Raw genomic sequence first — 15015 nt, 5'->3', positions numbered from 1 at the left:
TAACCCTAACGCTAACCCGTAACCCTAACCCTAACCCTAACCCTAACCCTAACCCTAACCCTAACCCTAACCCTAACCCTAACCCTAACCCTAACCCTAACCCTAACCCTAACCCTAACCCTAACCCTAACCCTAACCTAACCCTAACCCTAACCCTAACCCTAACCCTAACCCTAACCCTAACCCTAACCCTAACCCTAAAAAACCTAACCCTAACCCTAAACCTAAACCCCTCAAACCTTAAACCTTAAACCTAACCTAACCTAACCTTAAAACCTAAACCTAAAACCTTAAAACCTAACCCTAACCCTAACCCTAACCCTAAACCTAAACCTAACCCTAAACCTAAACCTAACCTTAACCCTTAAACCTAACCCTAACCCTAACCCTAACCCTAACCCTAACCCTAACATATAACAAACTTTCTTCAAAAAAATTTGCATTAATCTTTTAATCTAACCAAGTAAATTCAATTGCCATTATTTATGTTTTTCTTCCATGTAAATTATACTCCGAGATAATCCATCCATTTAAATTACTACTCGGGTATAATCAAAATTCAACGTTAGTTCTAATCAAATTACAATTCACTAATCCCGCTTATTTTATCAAATATTTCTCATGTTTATATATTTTTTTTATATTTTTGTATTCTTGATTTCTGATTATTTATGTTTTTCATTTATGTAAATTGTACTCTGAGATAATCTAATCCTCCTGAATTATTACTCAGATATAATCAAAATCTAATCCAATATTCCTATAATCCTCAATTGATCATTGGTTCTAACCTAAACCTTAAAAACCTTAAAAACCTAACCTTAACCAAACCAAAAACCAAACCAAAAACCAAACCAAAACCCAAACCTAAAACCTAACCCTAACCCTGTCAATTGCGTAAGTTTTTGTTTTACTTGTTATAATTTTTCACATCATTGTTAGCGTTATTTATCACCTAAATATATATTTTTGCATTTTTCATCTTGCTTTATATATCCCCAAACCCAGTTTTACTTAATTGCATAATTTGATCCTAACATTTTCAAGCTAGCATATACAATTTCCTCCTGTTACATCCGCTGTACATTCCCTTCTAACCCCAAGTTATTTTCATTATGCTACACTACAACAACCACTGGCAAGAAGCCAGACATAGAAACACTAATCGTCAACCAAACCAATATCACGTACCCTACAACGGCCCTGTCTTCCATCGACCTCTACCACCTACCAATCACCGACCACCAACCAACCCATCCAGCTATATCCCACCCCATCGCCGACCTACCTACAACACAGCCTACCAATCAAGAGGTAACCATCGACCTGACCAACAATAGAAACGACTACCAGCCCACCGACGCCAACCAGTCCCCACTCATAAGGAGGAAGAACCCTTTGTGAAGGTGTTCTTCCAAGTTTTGCAGTGCCTCCATCATTTGGCAATCCTTACCCTTCAACAGCAAGGCCAACCAGCGTTTACCTTCAAACGCAAAGTCTCTGAGTTGGATAGTTTTATCCGTCCAGCAATGAAAACATCAGCTGTCGACGCGAATATTAGATCCCTCAATCGGACATGGCTCTGTAAGGTTACGCAGGTCCTGATCGACCATTACCAAACCACACTTCAAGAGAAGCTGACCACCATTCGTACCAAGTCTTTATCATCACCTGCCGTCGACCGCTTCGTTTCTCATGCCCTGTCCTTGGCCCGTCGCTCCTATGGGAAACGTCTCACTCAAGCTGTAATCTCCAAATTCTACCAAACAATCAACGAAACAAAAACCAGAGTAACTATATCTCTACCAACTGAAATGGACACTACACCTGCACCATCTAGAGCCACCACGCTGCCGAACCAAACCCCTAAACGAGCCCGAAGTTCACCTACTCCTAGTCCAGCAGACATAGGAAAACGCTCTCGTAGAGAGGGCACTCCCCTTCTCTTTTCACTTTCAGACTCGTCTTTCCCTTCCACACCATCTGAATCTTCACTACGTGATCCAGGATCCGCCAACCTTTCTTCCTTCTGTGCGTTTTTGGACCAGCAAACCACCCCTCAGTCTCCATCCAAGTCGAGACGTGTATCCAGACCTTCCCCCCCTCGAACCAGATCCCAGTCCGTTCCCAATGCTACAATTCTAACAACTACCAAACCAGTACCAATCACACCGTCGACAACCATTATATCCGCTACCAAACCGTATTATCACCAAACCAAGGACAAATCATCATGGAAGAAAGCACAACAGAACCTCAGCACTCTCAACAACATGATGATGGAGTCCAGTATCAACAGCGCAACAATCTTACCACCCTACAAAGAAGAATTCGAACCAGTTGATAATCTTCATTGGTCTCCAGAAACAGCAAACAGCATCTATTTGTTTTGGATACACCAGCTTCAAGCATCGAGTAAGTCTTTAAACTAATTACTGGGGATAAAAATACTGAAAGGCCACTGCTAGGCCAAACTGTAGTTAACTTGAGCCGCAAAATTCTCACACCCCTTCAGCATTCAATCTTAGACCGTGGACTTAAATTTATTCCCACACCAAAGATAGCTAACTTGAATTATCTCCGACCATCCATTGAACAATTTCAACGAAATCTTAGCTGCACATATTTTTTTCGAAACCACCCCCCACGTGGTGCTAGAACAATGTTTTTTCCTAAATCCACGTGGACACCCCCTCAGGCCGGCATCCATCCTGAAATATTGAAAGCATTTGCGAGTATGAATAGCCAAACAGTGAACCTTTCCATAACACACGAAAAGCCTAATCTCACACGAGTGGAACGTGAAGCGTTAAACTTACTTAAGAAAGACGATAGCATTGTTATTAAAAAGAGTGACAAAGGGTCATGTTGTGTCATTCTGAATAGGGAGGATTACGTTTCAGAAGCAGAGAATCAACTGAATAATCCTAAACATTATGCCATTTTACCGAAACCAATTTTCAAAGAAACTGCTAACATGATTAACAATATTCTTGCCGATTTAGTCAAAACTAGTTATCTCAAACAGAAACAATATGACTGTCTGCCAAACCTGATTGTCGCGAGAGACATTTGTACACTTTGCCTAAAATCCATAAGAATCCAACCAAGGAGTGGTTTATCTCGAATAAAATCCCTAAAGGCCGCCCGATTATATCTGACTGTGGTAGTGAGTCATATGCAGTGTCAGAATACATTGATCATTTCTTACTACCTCTAGCATGTCAACATCGCGCCTATTTGACCCACTTTTTTACGGACGCTTTTTGGATGACATTTTTATGGTTTGGACTTATTCTATCGAACAGTTTTGGGAATTTTTTGAAATTCTCAACAACCACCATCCTTCTATCAAACTAACCGCAAACGTGAGTGACAAAAGCATAGACTTTCTCGATACCACAGTCTTTAAGGGAGATTCCATAGCAGAAACAAATAAACTGGATATTAAAGTGTATTTCAAAGAAACTGATACTCATCAACTCTTGCACAAGAGCTCCTTTCACCCAAAACATACCTTTTCTGGTATAATTAAGTCACAAGTTTTACGATTTCATCGAATTTGTACAAGATCTTCTGATTTCAACCAAGCCTGTACGATTGTTTTCTCAAAACTGAAAGAGCGTGGGTACTCTAAACGATTTTTACGAAACATAAAAAATTCCACCTTAGCACAGATAGCAGCTAAAAACAGACTTTATGCCGAAGTACCTCCAGGTTTAAGAAGTGCTCCATGTTTGTCTAGTAGATGCAAAACATGTCCCTTCATATCAGAAACTCATTATTTTGTAAGCAACTCTACGAATAAAAGGTACCCGATCCAGGAACATCTAACATGTGAACATTCGAATGTAATATATTTAATTTCATGCAAGAAATGCCCCAAACAATATGTAGGAGAAACTAAGAATAATTTACGAACTCGCTTTAATGCGCATAGGTCAGACATCAAATTAAAGAAAGACAAGCCTGTTTCTAATCATTTCAACCTCGACGACCATTCAATAGACGATCTCACCCTAATCCCAATTGAGCGTATAGAAATTGACTTGCCCGAAGATGAAACTACCAAATTCCGGCAATCTAGGGAGGCCCATTGGATTGAGACATTGAATACAGCAAGACCTATAGGACTAAATATTCATCATAATGTAGGCATAGCACCCTTTGTTGTCCCGTTTAATACAACCAGCAATCGAGCAAGCAAAATAGTTCATGCCCACTATAAGAGCCTTCAAGAGAAATTCCCCCATGTCTATAAGCAGAAAATGATAGTTGCATATTCAAAAAATAAGAACTTAAATGATAATATTGTTCATAGTAAACTAGAAACAATCAGTACATAACAGATACTATACTTCTCGCCCATCGGGCGAGTTATTTTTTCTAATTTCAGGTCAGAATAAGAACAGAAGAAAACCCAAAATCAAGACCCTTAATCCTAATTTCTAAATAAAGTGTCTGCTCCACCCTAGGCCTGTACATTTGGGAGAATCAAACCCTCCCTTCCCCGAAACCTAACCCTAATCTCCAAGCCATGACACCAAAGATTCAAGTGACTAAGGTATATGTTTATCAAAACATAAAGATTTATATTTATATTGATCTTCTGGGGTAATTTTTCCAAAAAATCTGCAATAATATAATCTGATTTAAGGTCATGAGTTTTACCTAAATCTGTCATTCTTACTATAAAACATCTTAGTTCAAACATTTTTAAACTATGGGAGTTTTCACTTTTAACAGGTTTATAGCTCTTAATATCTTTTAACAATATAGACATAAGTTCATCAGAATTTCCATAATCTTGATCTAAAATTTCAATGGCAGAGTCAACAGTTAAACAATGTATAATGTCTTTTCTAGCAGGGGATAAAACTGCATCTTTCAGGCGTTGTAACTGTTCGTCTTTGTCTTGAGAATACTTGTTCATAGTTAAAAGGAAACTGATTTTCCACCCTGGATATTCTCTGATGTTTCTCTTTCTAGTTGAGATTTCACTACTACAGGCCTAGAGGTATCAGATGGAACATGACTGTCTGTTCTCTGTTTTCTTTGTACATCACTTTTGATTTGTTGGATACAAGCAGTTAATTCTATTCTAAGTAATTCTACTTCTTGTAAATAGTTAAAAGTGTCATTCAGATCAGTGTCTGAGATATCATCTGGCAAATTTGATAAAACACCTTCATTTGTAGTAACTAGGGCATCATAGATATCTTCAAGGTTATCATAAGCTTTGTCAAGTTGTTCTATAGTCGGCATACTTGTAGATTTCACCAGAGATTCGGCAGATTTCACAGCAAAGGTAAACAAACGTTTGGCTCGACGTTTCTTGGCGTCTTCCATAATAATGACTATACAAAATTTTGAAATTGGTTTGGTTGGGCTTACTGGCGGCTTAATAAACGTTGGCGGCTTAAAACGTGGCACTGGCACTGGCAAATAAATATGGCAAATCGTTGCACTTCACCGATTCACAGTTATTTGATGATAAAATAAGTTTCACTTTAGGAAATGTTTAATAATGTAAGAATTGTTCATACAATGACTATAGTAAAAACATAATTCAATCCTGACTGTGACTTTTATTTCAAAATTTGTGTAATTTTCGGCAGCAAAATTTTTGGCTTGTTTTGGCTTAAAACACGTTTTTTCATTGCACATGCGCAAAGTGAATATACCGTACACAATATATTATTTGTTACAAAACGTAATCAACAAATGATTTTTGACATCATTGTTAGCGTTATTTATCACCTAAATATATATTTTTGCATTTTTTCATCAAAACTTCCATCTTACTTTATATATCCCCAAACCCAGTTTGACTTATTTGCATAATTTGATCCCAACATTTTCACGCTAGCATATACAGTTTCCTCCTGTTACATCCGCTGTACATTCCCTTCTAACCTCAAGTTATTTTCATTATGCTCCCCAACTACAACAACCACTGGCAAGAAGCCAGACATAGAAACACTAATCGTCAACCAAACCAATATCACGTACCCTACAACGGCCCTGTCTTCCATCGACCTCTACCACCTACCAATCGCCGACCACCAACCGACCCATCCAGCTATATCCCACCCCATCGCCGACCTACCTACAACACAGCCTACCAATCAAGAGATAGCCATCGACCTGACCAACAACAGAAACGACTACCAGCCCACCGACGCCAACCAGTCCCCACTCAAAAGGAGGAAGAACCCTTTGTGAAGGTGTTCTTCCAAGTTTTGCAGTGCCTCCATCATTTGGCAATCCTTACCCTTCAACAGCAAGGCCAACCGGCGTTTACCTTCAAACGCAAAGTCTCTGAGTTGGATAGTTTTATCCGTCCAGCAATGAAAACATCAGCTGTCGACGCGAATATTAGATCCCTCAATCGGACATGGCTCTGTAAGGTTACGCAGGTCCTGATCGACCATTACCAAACCACACTTCAAGAGAAGCTGACCACCATTCGTACCAAGTCTTTATCATCACCTGCCGTCGGCCCTGTCTTCCATCGACCTCTACCACCTACCAATCGCCGTTTCTCATGCCCTGTCCTGGGCCCGTCGCTCCTATGGGAAACGTCTCACTCAAGCTGTAATCACCAAATTCTACCAAACAATCAACGAAACAAAAACCTTCCCCTTCCACACCATCTGAATCTTAACCACGTGATCCAGGATCCGCCAACCTTTCTTCTTCTGTTCGTTTTTGGACCAGCAAACTACCCCTCAGTCTCCATCCACGTCGAGACGTGTATCCAGACCTTCCCCCCCTCGAACCAGATCCCAGTCCGTTCCAAATGCTACAATTCTAACAACTACCAAACCAGTACCAATCACACCGTCGACGACCATTATATCCGCTACCAAATCGTATTATCACTAAACCAAGGACAAATCATTATGGAAGCTACCTGCTCTAAAGAAATCTACCTTAATAATTGGATCATCTAACCTGAATCGAATTACCAAAACCAGTTCAGACACCGAAATACATTCTTACCCCGGTGCCCAAATCCATCACATACAGTCAATCCTGGAATCATACGACCATGATCCCAAACCTACTACCATTATTCTTCATGTAGGCCTCAACAACCGTAATCAGCTACCAAAGACCTCCTTTAACCAAGCCCAGAAATTAATCGCCACAGCCAACAAAACCTTCCCAAACTCCAAGATCCTCTTCACATGTATACCCATTTCAAATAAAATCTCGAAGAAAGCACAACAGAACCTCAGCACTCTTAACAACATGATGATGGAGTCCAGTATCAACAGCGCAACAATCTTACCACCCTACGAAGAAGAATTCGAACCAGTTGATAATCTTCATTGGTCTCCAGAAACAGCAAACCGCATCTATTTGTTTTGGATACACCAGCTTCAAGCATCGAGTAAGTCTTTAAACTAATTACTGGGGATAAAAATACTGAGAGTCCACCGCTAGGCCAAACTGTAGTTAACTTGAGCCGCAAAATTCTCACACCCTATTAAAAAGAGTGACAAAGGTTCATGTTGTGTCATTCTGAATAGGGAGGATTACGTTTCAGAAGCAGAGAATCAACTGAATAATCCTAAACATTATGCCATTTTACCGAAACCAATTATCAAAGAAACCGCTAACATGATTAACAATATTCTTGCTGATTTAGTCAAAACTAGTTATCTCAAACAGAAACAATATGACTATCTGTCTGCCAAACCTGATTGTCGCGAGAGACATTTGTACACTTTGCCTAAAATCCATAAGAATCCAACCAAGGAGTGGTTTACCTCGAATAAAATCCCTAAAGGCCGCCCGATTATATCTGACTGTGGTAGTGAGTCATATGCAGTGTCAGAATACATTGGTCATTTCTTAATACCTCTAGCATGCCAACATCGCGCCTACCTTAAAGACACAACCGATTTTGTCAATAAAATAAAAAATCTTCGAGTTCCCTCTAATGCTATTTTAATTTCTATCGACGTTTCTTCTATGTATACCAATATCGATAACACTACTGGTTTAACGGCAGTTCGTAAGGCTTTTAATAGAAACCCAGATCCAAACAGACCCGACGATGTAATTCTACAGCTTTTAGAGATTTGTCTTAGTCGAAACGATTTCACATTTAATGGTAAAACATATTTACAAACTTCAGGGACAGTAATGGGCAAACGATTCGCCCCTTCGTACGCAAACCTTTTTATGGCAGAGTGGGAACGTGAGGTGTTGCCCCTGTTAATGACATAACAGAATAATAAGGGCTAAACTATAAACGAACAAGAAATTAAAAACTAACATTGGTATGTTAACAACGTGGGACTACTCAGAGAACTAAACAAGAAACAGGTAGGTAGATGACAAGGAAGCGAACGTTAAACTTTACAACGGTCCACATTGATTTAGATATTAGCTCTTTCACTAAAATCTTATAAAGGCCAGAAGAGTTTTAATTTATTTATATTTCGAACCTCTTTGTAATTATACACTGTTCGAGATAAGATAGATTACATCAAAGGTTGGGTATGTGACTACTCCTGTAGAGTGCAGTAGTCTGTAATAAGTGTTCCTCATTCATTACCTTCAGAAATCTGTTCTTCTCGTTACTCTCTGAATAATAGTTCACGTAGTAGGCCAATGACACATTTTACTTTCTTTTCTTTATAGAGTAGCTCATCTGCTAAAAAGAAAAAAAGATTAAAAGTTAAAGGTGAGTATGAAAAATTGTTCGGTTAGTTCCATTTAAAACTGGTCTTATAAAAGTATAACCTGGGTTGACAATAGTGCAAACCCAGTTTCAACCTAAGTTCAATCTGATTTAACCCAGGTTATAATTCGGTTTCCGTTCATGCCAACACTGGTTAATATATAAATATGTTTTGTCTTTACATTTAGGATGGATGAATCACTCTGCGCCAGAATGGAGGAAACAGATGAGGAAGAATTAGTAGAGGATTTGAATATAGAATTTTTCGCTCTGAAATATTTTACTATGAGTAAACTCAAACAGTATAAAAAAGACATTGAGAAAATGAAAAAAGACTCACAAGAGAAGGATAAAAAAGCGGAGAAAGAAGTAGAAAGACTTCAAGAAAGAATAAGGGAGTTAGAGGAAAAGGAAAAAGTACAGAAATCTGCTATAGAAGAGAGTAGCAGTGAGGCAGACGAATCACCCTCACCGCATCGGAGAAAAATTCACAGAAAAAAAAGGGTGGAAGATTGTTCAGTGTCGAAAACAATGGCCACGACTCAAAAAAGTATTGAGACTGACCTGGCAACTCCACAGTTGACGCGACTCCCATCAACACCAAAAGCATTGTTCAAGGTGCCTCAGTGTGTGGAGGACCTTTCTCCGGAATGCTCAGAGAAACTAAGAGATGTCATAGTATAACCACAAAAATCGGACTTACTTACAGAGGCACAGCTCACCTTCTTTAAGCATTGGACCAATGAGAGAAGAAACCTTATGGGTAAGTACATAATTTAATGTTTATTAAAAATATTTCTTTATTTGTGTTATTACATATGATATTAATTCATTTACATCTCCAGCAAACAACGCAAATGTAATGCAGCTCATCAGGGAAGGTGTGGAGGTAGGTGTGTGGAGTACAAAATGGTTAGAAATTGAAGAAATGAATTACTTTTAGGAAATTGGTTTGCACGTTTCGGATTACGTTGAAATTGTTGGTGATAATGGTCCCCAATTTTCAAGTTATGTGTATATATAAGAAATTTATGTCAAATAATGGTATCAAATGTACATTTTCCCCACCCTACCAGCCTAGTTCAAATGGTTCAGCAGGACGTGGTGTTCAAACTGTCTTTGAAAAAGCATTTTGAAGATTCGAATTCTAATTTGTCTGTTCAGAAATGTCTTGCATCGTTTTATTTACTTATCGTAATACACCTCATACTGTAATTAATCGTAAACCTAGTGAATTATTACTTAACTGTGAAGTTAGAACAAGATTTAGTTTATTAAGGCCGAATATTCAACAAAGAGTAGAGTCTAAGCAAAATGATGAAATTGCTAAAAGAAATGTTAATCGTAAGGTTAGACAATTTGTTGAAGGTGAGAAAGTAAGAATTTTAAATGTAAGAAGTAATTATCCTAAATGGTATTATGGTAGAATTGTAAAATGTTTAAATGCTGTCAGATATTTGGTTAAAATCGGATATCGTGAATGTCAAGTTCATATTGATCATCTTATGGAAAGATTTGACGATGATGAAACTGGCTCTATTCCTAATTCAGATGTTGATTTAGATCAAACTAAAGTTGTTGAACCATCTAATCAGAGTAAAAATGTTGTTCCTATTGAAAAACATTCCTGATTCTAATGTTTCAAGTTTTTCAAAACCTAGTATTGTTAAATCACTTGATGAAAATCAGAATATTATTCGAAGATCTGAAAGAATTCGAAAACCAGCTGATAGATTAATAGTTAATATGTAAAAAGGTTTTAATTGAAATTGTTTGGTTTAAAAGAGTTCAAAGTTTTCTAGAACTTGTTATATTTAAGTGACATTGATTGTATTAGTTATACAATGTAATATTTAGTTAGTCATGACATTTTCTTTGAAGTATGATATTAGTATGTTATAACCTTTAGTTTAGTGAGGAGGGATGTTATGTCTATACATTATTACTGTGAGATATCTAACTATGGTATATCATCTAGGCCAATATCATATGCCTGCAATATTGTGTAACTGTGTAGTACCTTGAGTTGTCTGACAGGTGTCCCTTGCTTTGTATGTTAGTCTATTAATAAATTTGTTATTAAATGGATGTGTTCCTTATTTCAATACACAATACTCACTTTCTATTTTCTCTTCTTATTTCAATACACAATACTCACTTTCTATTTTCTCTTCTTATTTCAATACACAATACTCACTTTCTATTTTCTCTTCTTATTTCAATACACAATACTCACTTTCTATTTTCTCTTCTTATTTCAATACACAATACTCACTTTCTATTTTCTCTTCTTATTTCAACACACAATACTCACTTTCTATTTTCTCTTCTTATTTCAATACACAACATTCACTTTCTATTTTCTCTTCTTATTTCAATACACAATACTCACTTTCTATTTTCTTTTCTTATTTCAATACACAATACTCACTTTCTATTTTCTCTTCTTATTTCAATACACAATACTCACTTTCTATTTTCTCTTCTTATTTCAATACACAACATTCACTTTCTATTTTCTCTTCTTATTTCAACACACAATACTCACTTTCTATTTTCTCTTCTTATTTCTTCTTAAGTTTAATTCTATAAACCTCGTTCAGTGATCTTTCATCACTTTGTTGTTACATTCTTTTGGGATATTGGGATACCTAGATACAGAATCATTAGTTACCTAGCTTTTGTATAGTCAAGTCAGTTTGTACTTTCACCAAATTGATGTGTTTGAATTTCATATGGTAATCTGGATTCTATTGGATATAGTTTAGAGGTATGTTAAAGTGTTTTATAAGTTTAAGTATAAAATTAAAGAATATTATTAGTAATTATAGTAAGTTTTCATAAAGTAACCATATTTTTATATTTGTAAGATAAGTACTATTTATAGAAGTCAATTACATAAGTGTTTTAATTTTAGTTATTTGAATTAATGTCCTGTTTCAGGAATAAGTTGTGTGGTTATAATAATAAGGTGTTATAGTTATATTCATCTATAAACTCCACTTGGGGTAAAAGTTATTTACAACCTATGTATTATAAATGTATATCACGTTGCATAATTATTTATTTCAAATATTAATGCATTAGGTTTTGTATTATATACAGTTGGCAATTTCGTTTATTGTAAAGATTTGTATTTTATTTGTATTTGTTATATTTTATAATTGTATATTATTGTGATATTTGTGTATTGCAGGGTTTTTGATTTCTGTTTTCACCTATAATAAAACTATAAAAGAACCCTGTCTGGTTATTTAAACTACCCCAGGTCACCCTATAACACGTATATATATTTTATAATTTCACACTAGCATTAATCATATATTATTCATGATATGCTGCCATGTAATCTCTTCATTTTAATTTTTCACATCACCAGTGTTAATTACAACCATTATTTTTATCACTATCACTATTCAATTTCTTCATATTTTATCTTTTTTTCACTTCAATTACATAATACTAATTTGTTATCTTCGTGGTAAAGAAGCTCCATGATTTAGCTTACTGCTTTTATGAATGTTATAATATATAAGGATTTTCATACAATTATACAAATAACTTATTAAATTGTAAGTACATTTAGAAAATTTTAATTTTTAACCCTAATGAAAGACTATGAATATATTGAACACAAAAGATCCCAAAGCATAAAAATTCAAGATGGCTGCTGTTGCTTAAAATACCATGGTTACATTTATACACCTCTCAAACAAAATATAGTGTCCCAGAAAGACAATTACCCAATAAAATAGCAAAACACACATACCTGTGAAGTTATTAGAAGACAATAACTAGTGATGAAAAAGAATAAAGAAGAAGTAGATATTCAGTATTTCAAGGAGGTTGAAATATACTTCCTTCTTCTTTAAAGACTTAGGTAAAAGTAAAGTTTCTGACTGGACAGGTGATGAAACTCACTAAAAACTCACCCAGTTGGCCAATGACAGAAGGTGTCAAGGTCCAGTGAGATCAGTTGAGTTAAAGAGACTAAGAGAGGGCAATAATTAGTTAATAGTATAAGGCCAGTGTAATGTAAATAGGTGTTTATAAAAACAGTAGTGGTGTATTTAGAGAAGATAACAAATAAATAAAACAACCAAGTTTCTTTAAAAATACACCCTATCACAGATACACCTGTGCAACAAAAGGATAAACGTCCGCATGAGAGACAGAGTTAGTGACAGTCCTACTGACAAGACGTGTTTAATTAGCTCTGGTGTTCAGTGAACCATTACGCTTTTCCTTTAAGCTGACTGTGTTCTTATCTGGATCATACATTCTGTGCTGGATTATTGTTCGAAAGCCTTTCAGAAAATATGGCTGAAACTAGTGGTACCCCGTTAAAAAGAACAAGGGACAATCAAGGTGACACCCCTAAGGCAGAACAGAAAACACATAAAACTATTGACTGTGGGGACAGTAATGATTCTACATCAATCGCACTGCTTACAAAACAGATGGAAATATTAATTAATCATGTGACAGAAATCAAAACTAACCAAGATAAAATTGGTAATGTGTTAGAAATGAAAATGGATAAATGGAAACCCTTATTGGTCATATTGATTCAAAGGTGAAAATGTTAGGTGATGAATTAACTATAGACATAACTGCAGAGAGAGTTAAAATAGATCAAGTGATAAATTATGTTCGAACATTATAAGACAAAATATCGGATTTAGAAAAAAACAGTAATCAGCTTAGTCATGGTAGACCGACTGAATACAATGACTTAAGTGTGGTCTTGTTTGGTGTCAAATTTGAAGAAACTGAGAACATTTTAGAAAAGGCAAATAGTATCATCCAAGCCCTAGGTGAGCAAGTTTTTATGAATGTTAATATCTCTGAAGTTATCAGACTGAAATCAAGACTTAGTACAAAACCAGGCATAGTAAAAATCAGTTTTGCGAACACTGAGCAAAGAAATAGAGTACTTCAATCTAAAAGGAAGTTGGCTAACACTGCATACAAAGATGTGTTCATTTCAAGAGCGAAATCACAAACTGAAAGGCTGATTGAATCAAACTCGAGGATAATTATTCGAACACTTAAATGACCCAACACTACGAGTTGCTAATAGTGGTAGAATAATAACAACCAATCAAAGAAGAAATAGTAACGAAAATAGTTTATAGCAAGATGACTTGAAAGTTCTATCATTGAACATATGTGGACTGAAATCAAAACTCTTATCAAGTGATTTTGAGGACTATATTGCGGATTATGATATTGTGTGCTTGGTTGAAATCAAAACTTGTGATTTGGACTCAATCGAAATAAAGGGGTTCAAGTCGTTCTTAATTAGCAGGAAAACGTCAAAAATCTCATCAGGTGGAGTAGCAGTGTTAGCGAAATATCGTTTGCAGAACGAAATTACATTTTATAAAACTGGGAACGATTTTACGATTTGGTTCTCCTTAGATAGGAAGATACTCGGATACAAACTTGTTTTTTGTGTCGCCTATATTCCACCAATAAACACAAACTATAGCAAGCTGGAAATGTTTGACATGATCGAGGATCATATGGAATATATGGAATATTGTTCTAATCATTCAGAATTGATTTTAGTTGGAGACTTTAAGGCAAGAACTGGATTACTCAATGACACATTCTCTTTGGAACAATCTTGCCTTACAATTGATGATGATAATACCTTTCTGAGGGACAAACTTGAAAGTGAGTCAGTATTTTCGAACTGTGATGTACCTTTGCATCGGTTTAACGAAGATAAAAATGTAAATCCATATGGAGAAAGGTTTATTAGCCTATGTAAAAACTTGGGAATATATATAGTTAATGGTCGCTTTGGATCAGACAAACGTAAAGGAGCATTCACATGTAATGGAAGTTCTGTAGTTGATTATGTGACATGCAGCCCTAAAGTGTTGACTAATATAAGTGACTTTGAAATATGTTACTAAATGGAGCAAACTATGAACCACTCATGAAAGAGGATCAAATGGCAAACACACGTTACAAAAATAACATGGTATCCAGATTCAGTTCAAACATTTACTGATGGAATAACAGCAAAAGACTAAAGTGATCGAAATGTTATCGGGGATCAACAAAGAAACCTCAACCCAAGAATCAGTTGATAATATTTGTTCTAAAATTGGTGATATATTCCGAAACAGTGCGAGTGCCGCAAATATCAGCAAACAAGTGACAAACAAACAATCTCAAAATGCACAGAGACAATCGCAGAAAAAAACCTTGGTTCAATGGGTCTTGTGAAGCAAAGAGAAAACAATTCTTCAATGCAAAAAACACATTTAAGTCTAATCAAAATGATGAAAACAAGCAAAAAC

General features: G+C 36.0%; 4 protein-coding genes across 4 annotated transcripts; 3 read left to right on the top strand and 1 right to left on the bottom strand.

Moving 5' to 3' along the window:
• Positions 1 to 1529: 1529 nt before the first annotated feature.
• LOTGIDRAFT_175567 (hypothetical protein) lies at positions 1530 to 4452 on the top strand (the record flags this gene model as incomplete). The annotated part of the gene is made up of 2 exons (XM_009057635.1): positions 1530 to 2415; positions 4397 to 4452. The coding sequence occupies 2 exons, from the start codon at positions 1530 to 1532 to the stop codon at positions 4450 to 4452; spliced, it is 942 nt and encodes a 313-aa protein (XP_009055883.1).
• A 483-nt stretch (positions 4453 to 4935) lies between these two features.
• LOTGIDRAFT_175566 (hypothetical protein) lies at positions 4936 to 5349 on the bottom strand (the record flags this gene model as incomplete). Its single annotated transcript, XM_009057634.1, has 1 exon — positions 4936 to 5349. One exon carries the CDS (start codon positions 5347 to 5349, stop codon positions 4936 to 4938), a length of 414 nt encoding a protein of 137 aa, XP_009055882.1.
• Positions 5350 to 8911: 3562 nt separating this feature from the next.
• LOTGIDRAFT_175565 (hypothetical protein) lies at positions 8912 to 9382 on the top strand (the record flags this gene model as incomplete). The annotated part of the gene is made up of 1 exon (XM_009057633.1): positions 8912 to 9382. One exon carries the CDS (start codon positions 8912 to 8914, stop codon positions 9380 to 9382), a length of 471 nt encoding a protein of 156 aa, XP_009055881.1.
• Positions 9383 to 9864: 482 nt separating this feature from the next.
• Positions 9865 to 10329, top strand: LOTGIDRAFT_175564 (hypothetical protein; the record flags this gene model as incomplete). Its single annotated transcript, XM_009057632.1, has 1 exon — positions 9865 to 10329. The coding sequence occupies one exon, from the start codon at positions 9865 to 9867 to the stop codon at positions 10327 to 10329; it is 465 nt and encodes a 154-aa protein (XP_009055880.1).
• Positions 10330 to 15015: the final 4686 nt, after the last annotated feature.

The sequence above is a fragment of the Lottia gigantea genome (assembly GCF_000327385.1).
Source record: "Lottia gigantea unplaced genomic scaffold LOTGIsca_306, whole genome shotgun sequence".
In the NCBI taxonomy this organism is placed as follows: domain Eukaryota; kingdom Metazoa; phylum Mollusca; class Gastropoda; family Lottiidae; genus Lottia; species Lottia gigantea.
Note: the sequence above shows the minus strand (reverse complement) of the source record. Positions and strands in the feature narration are given on the sequence as shown.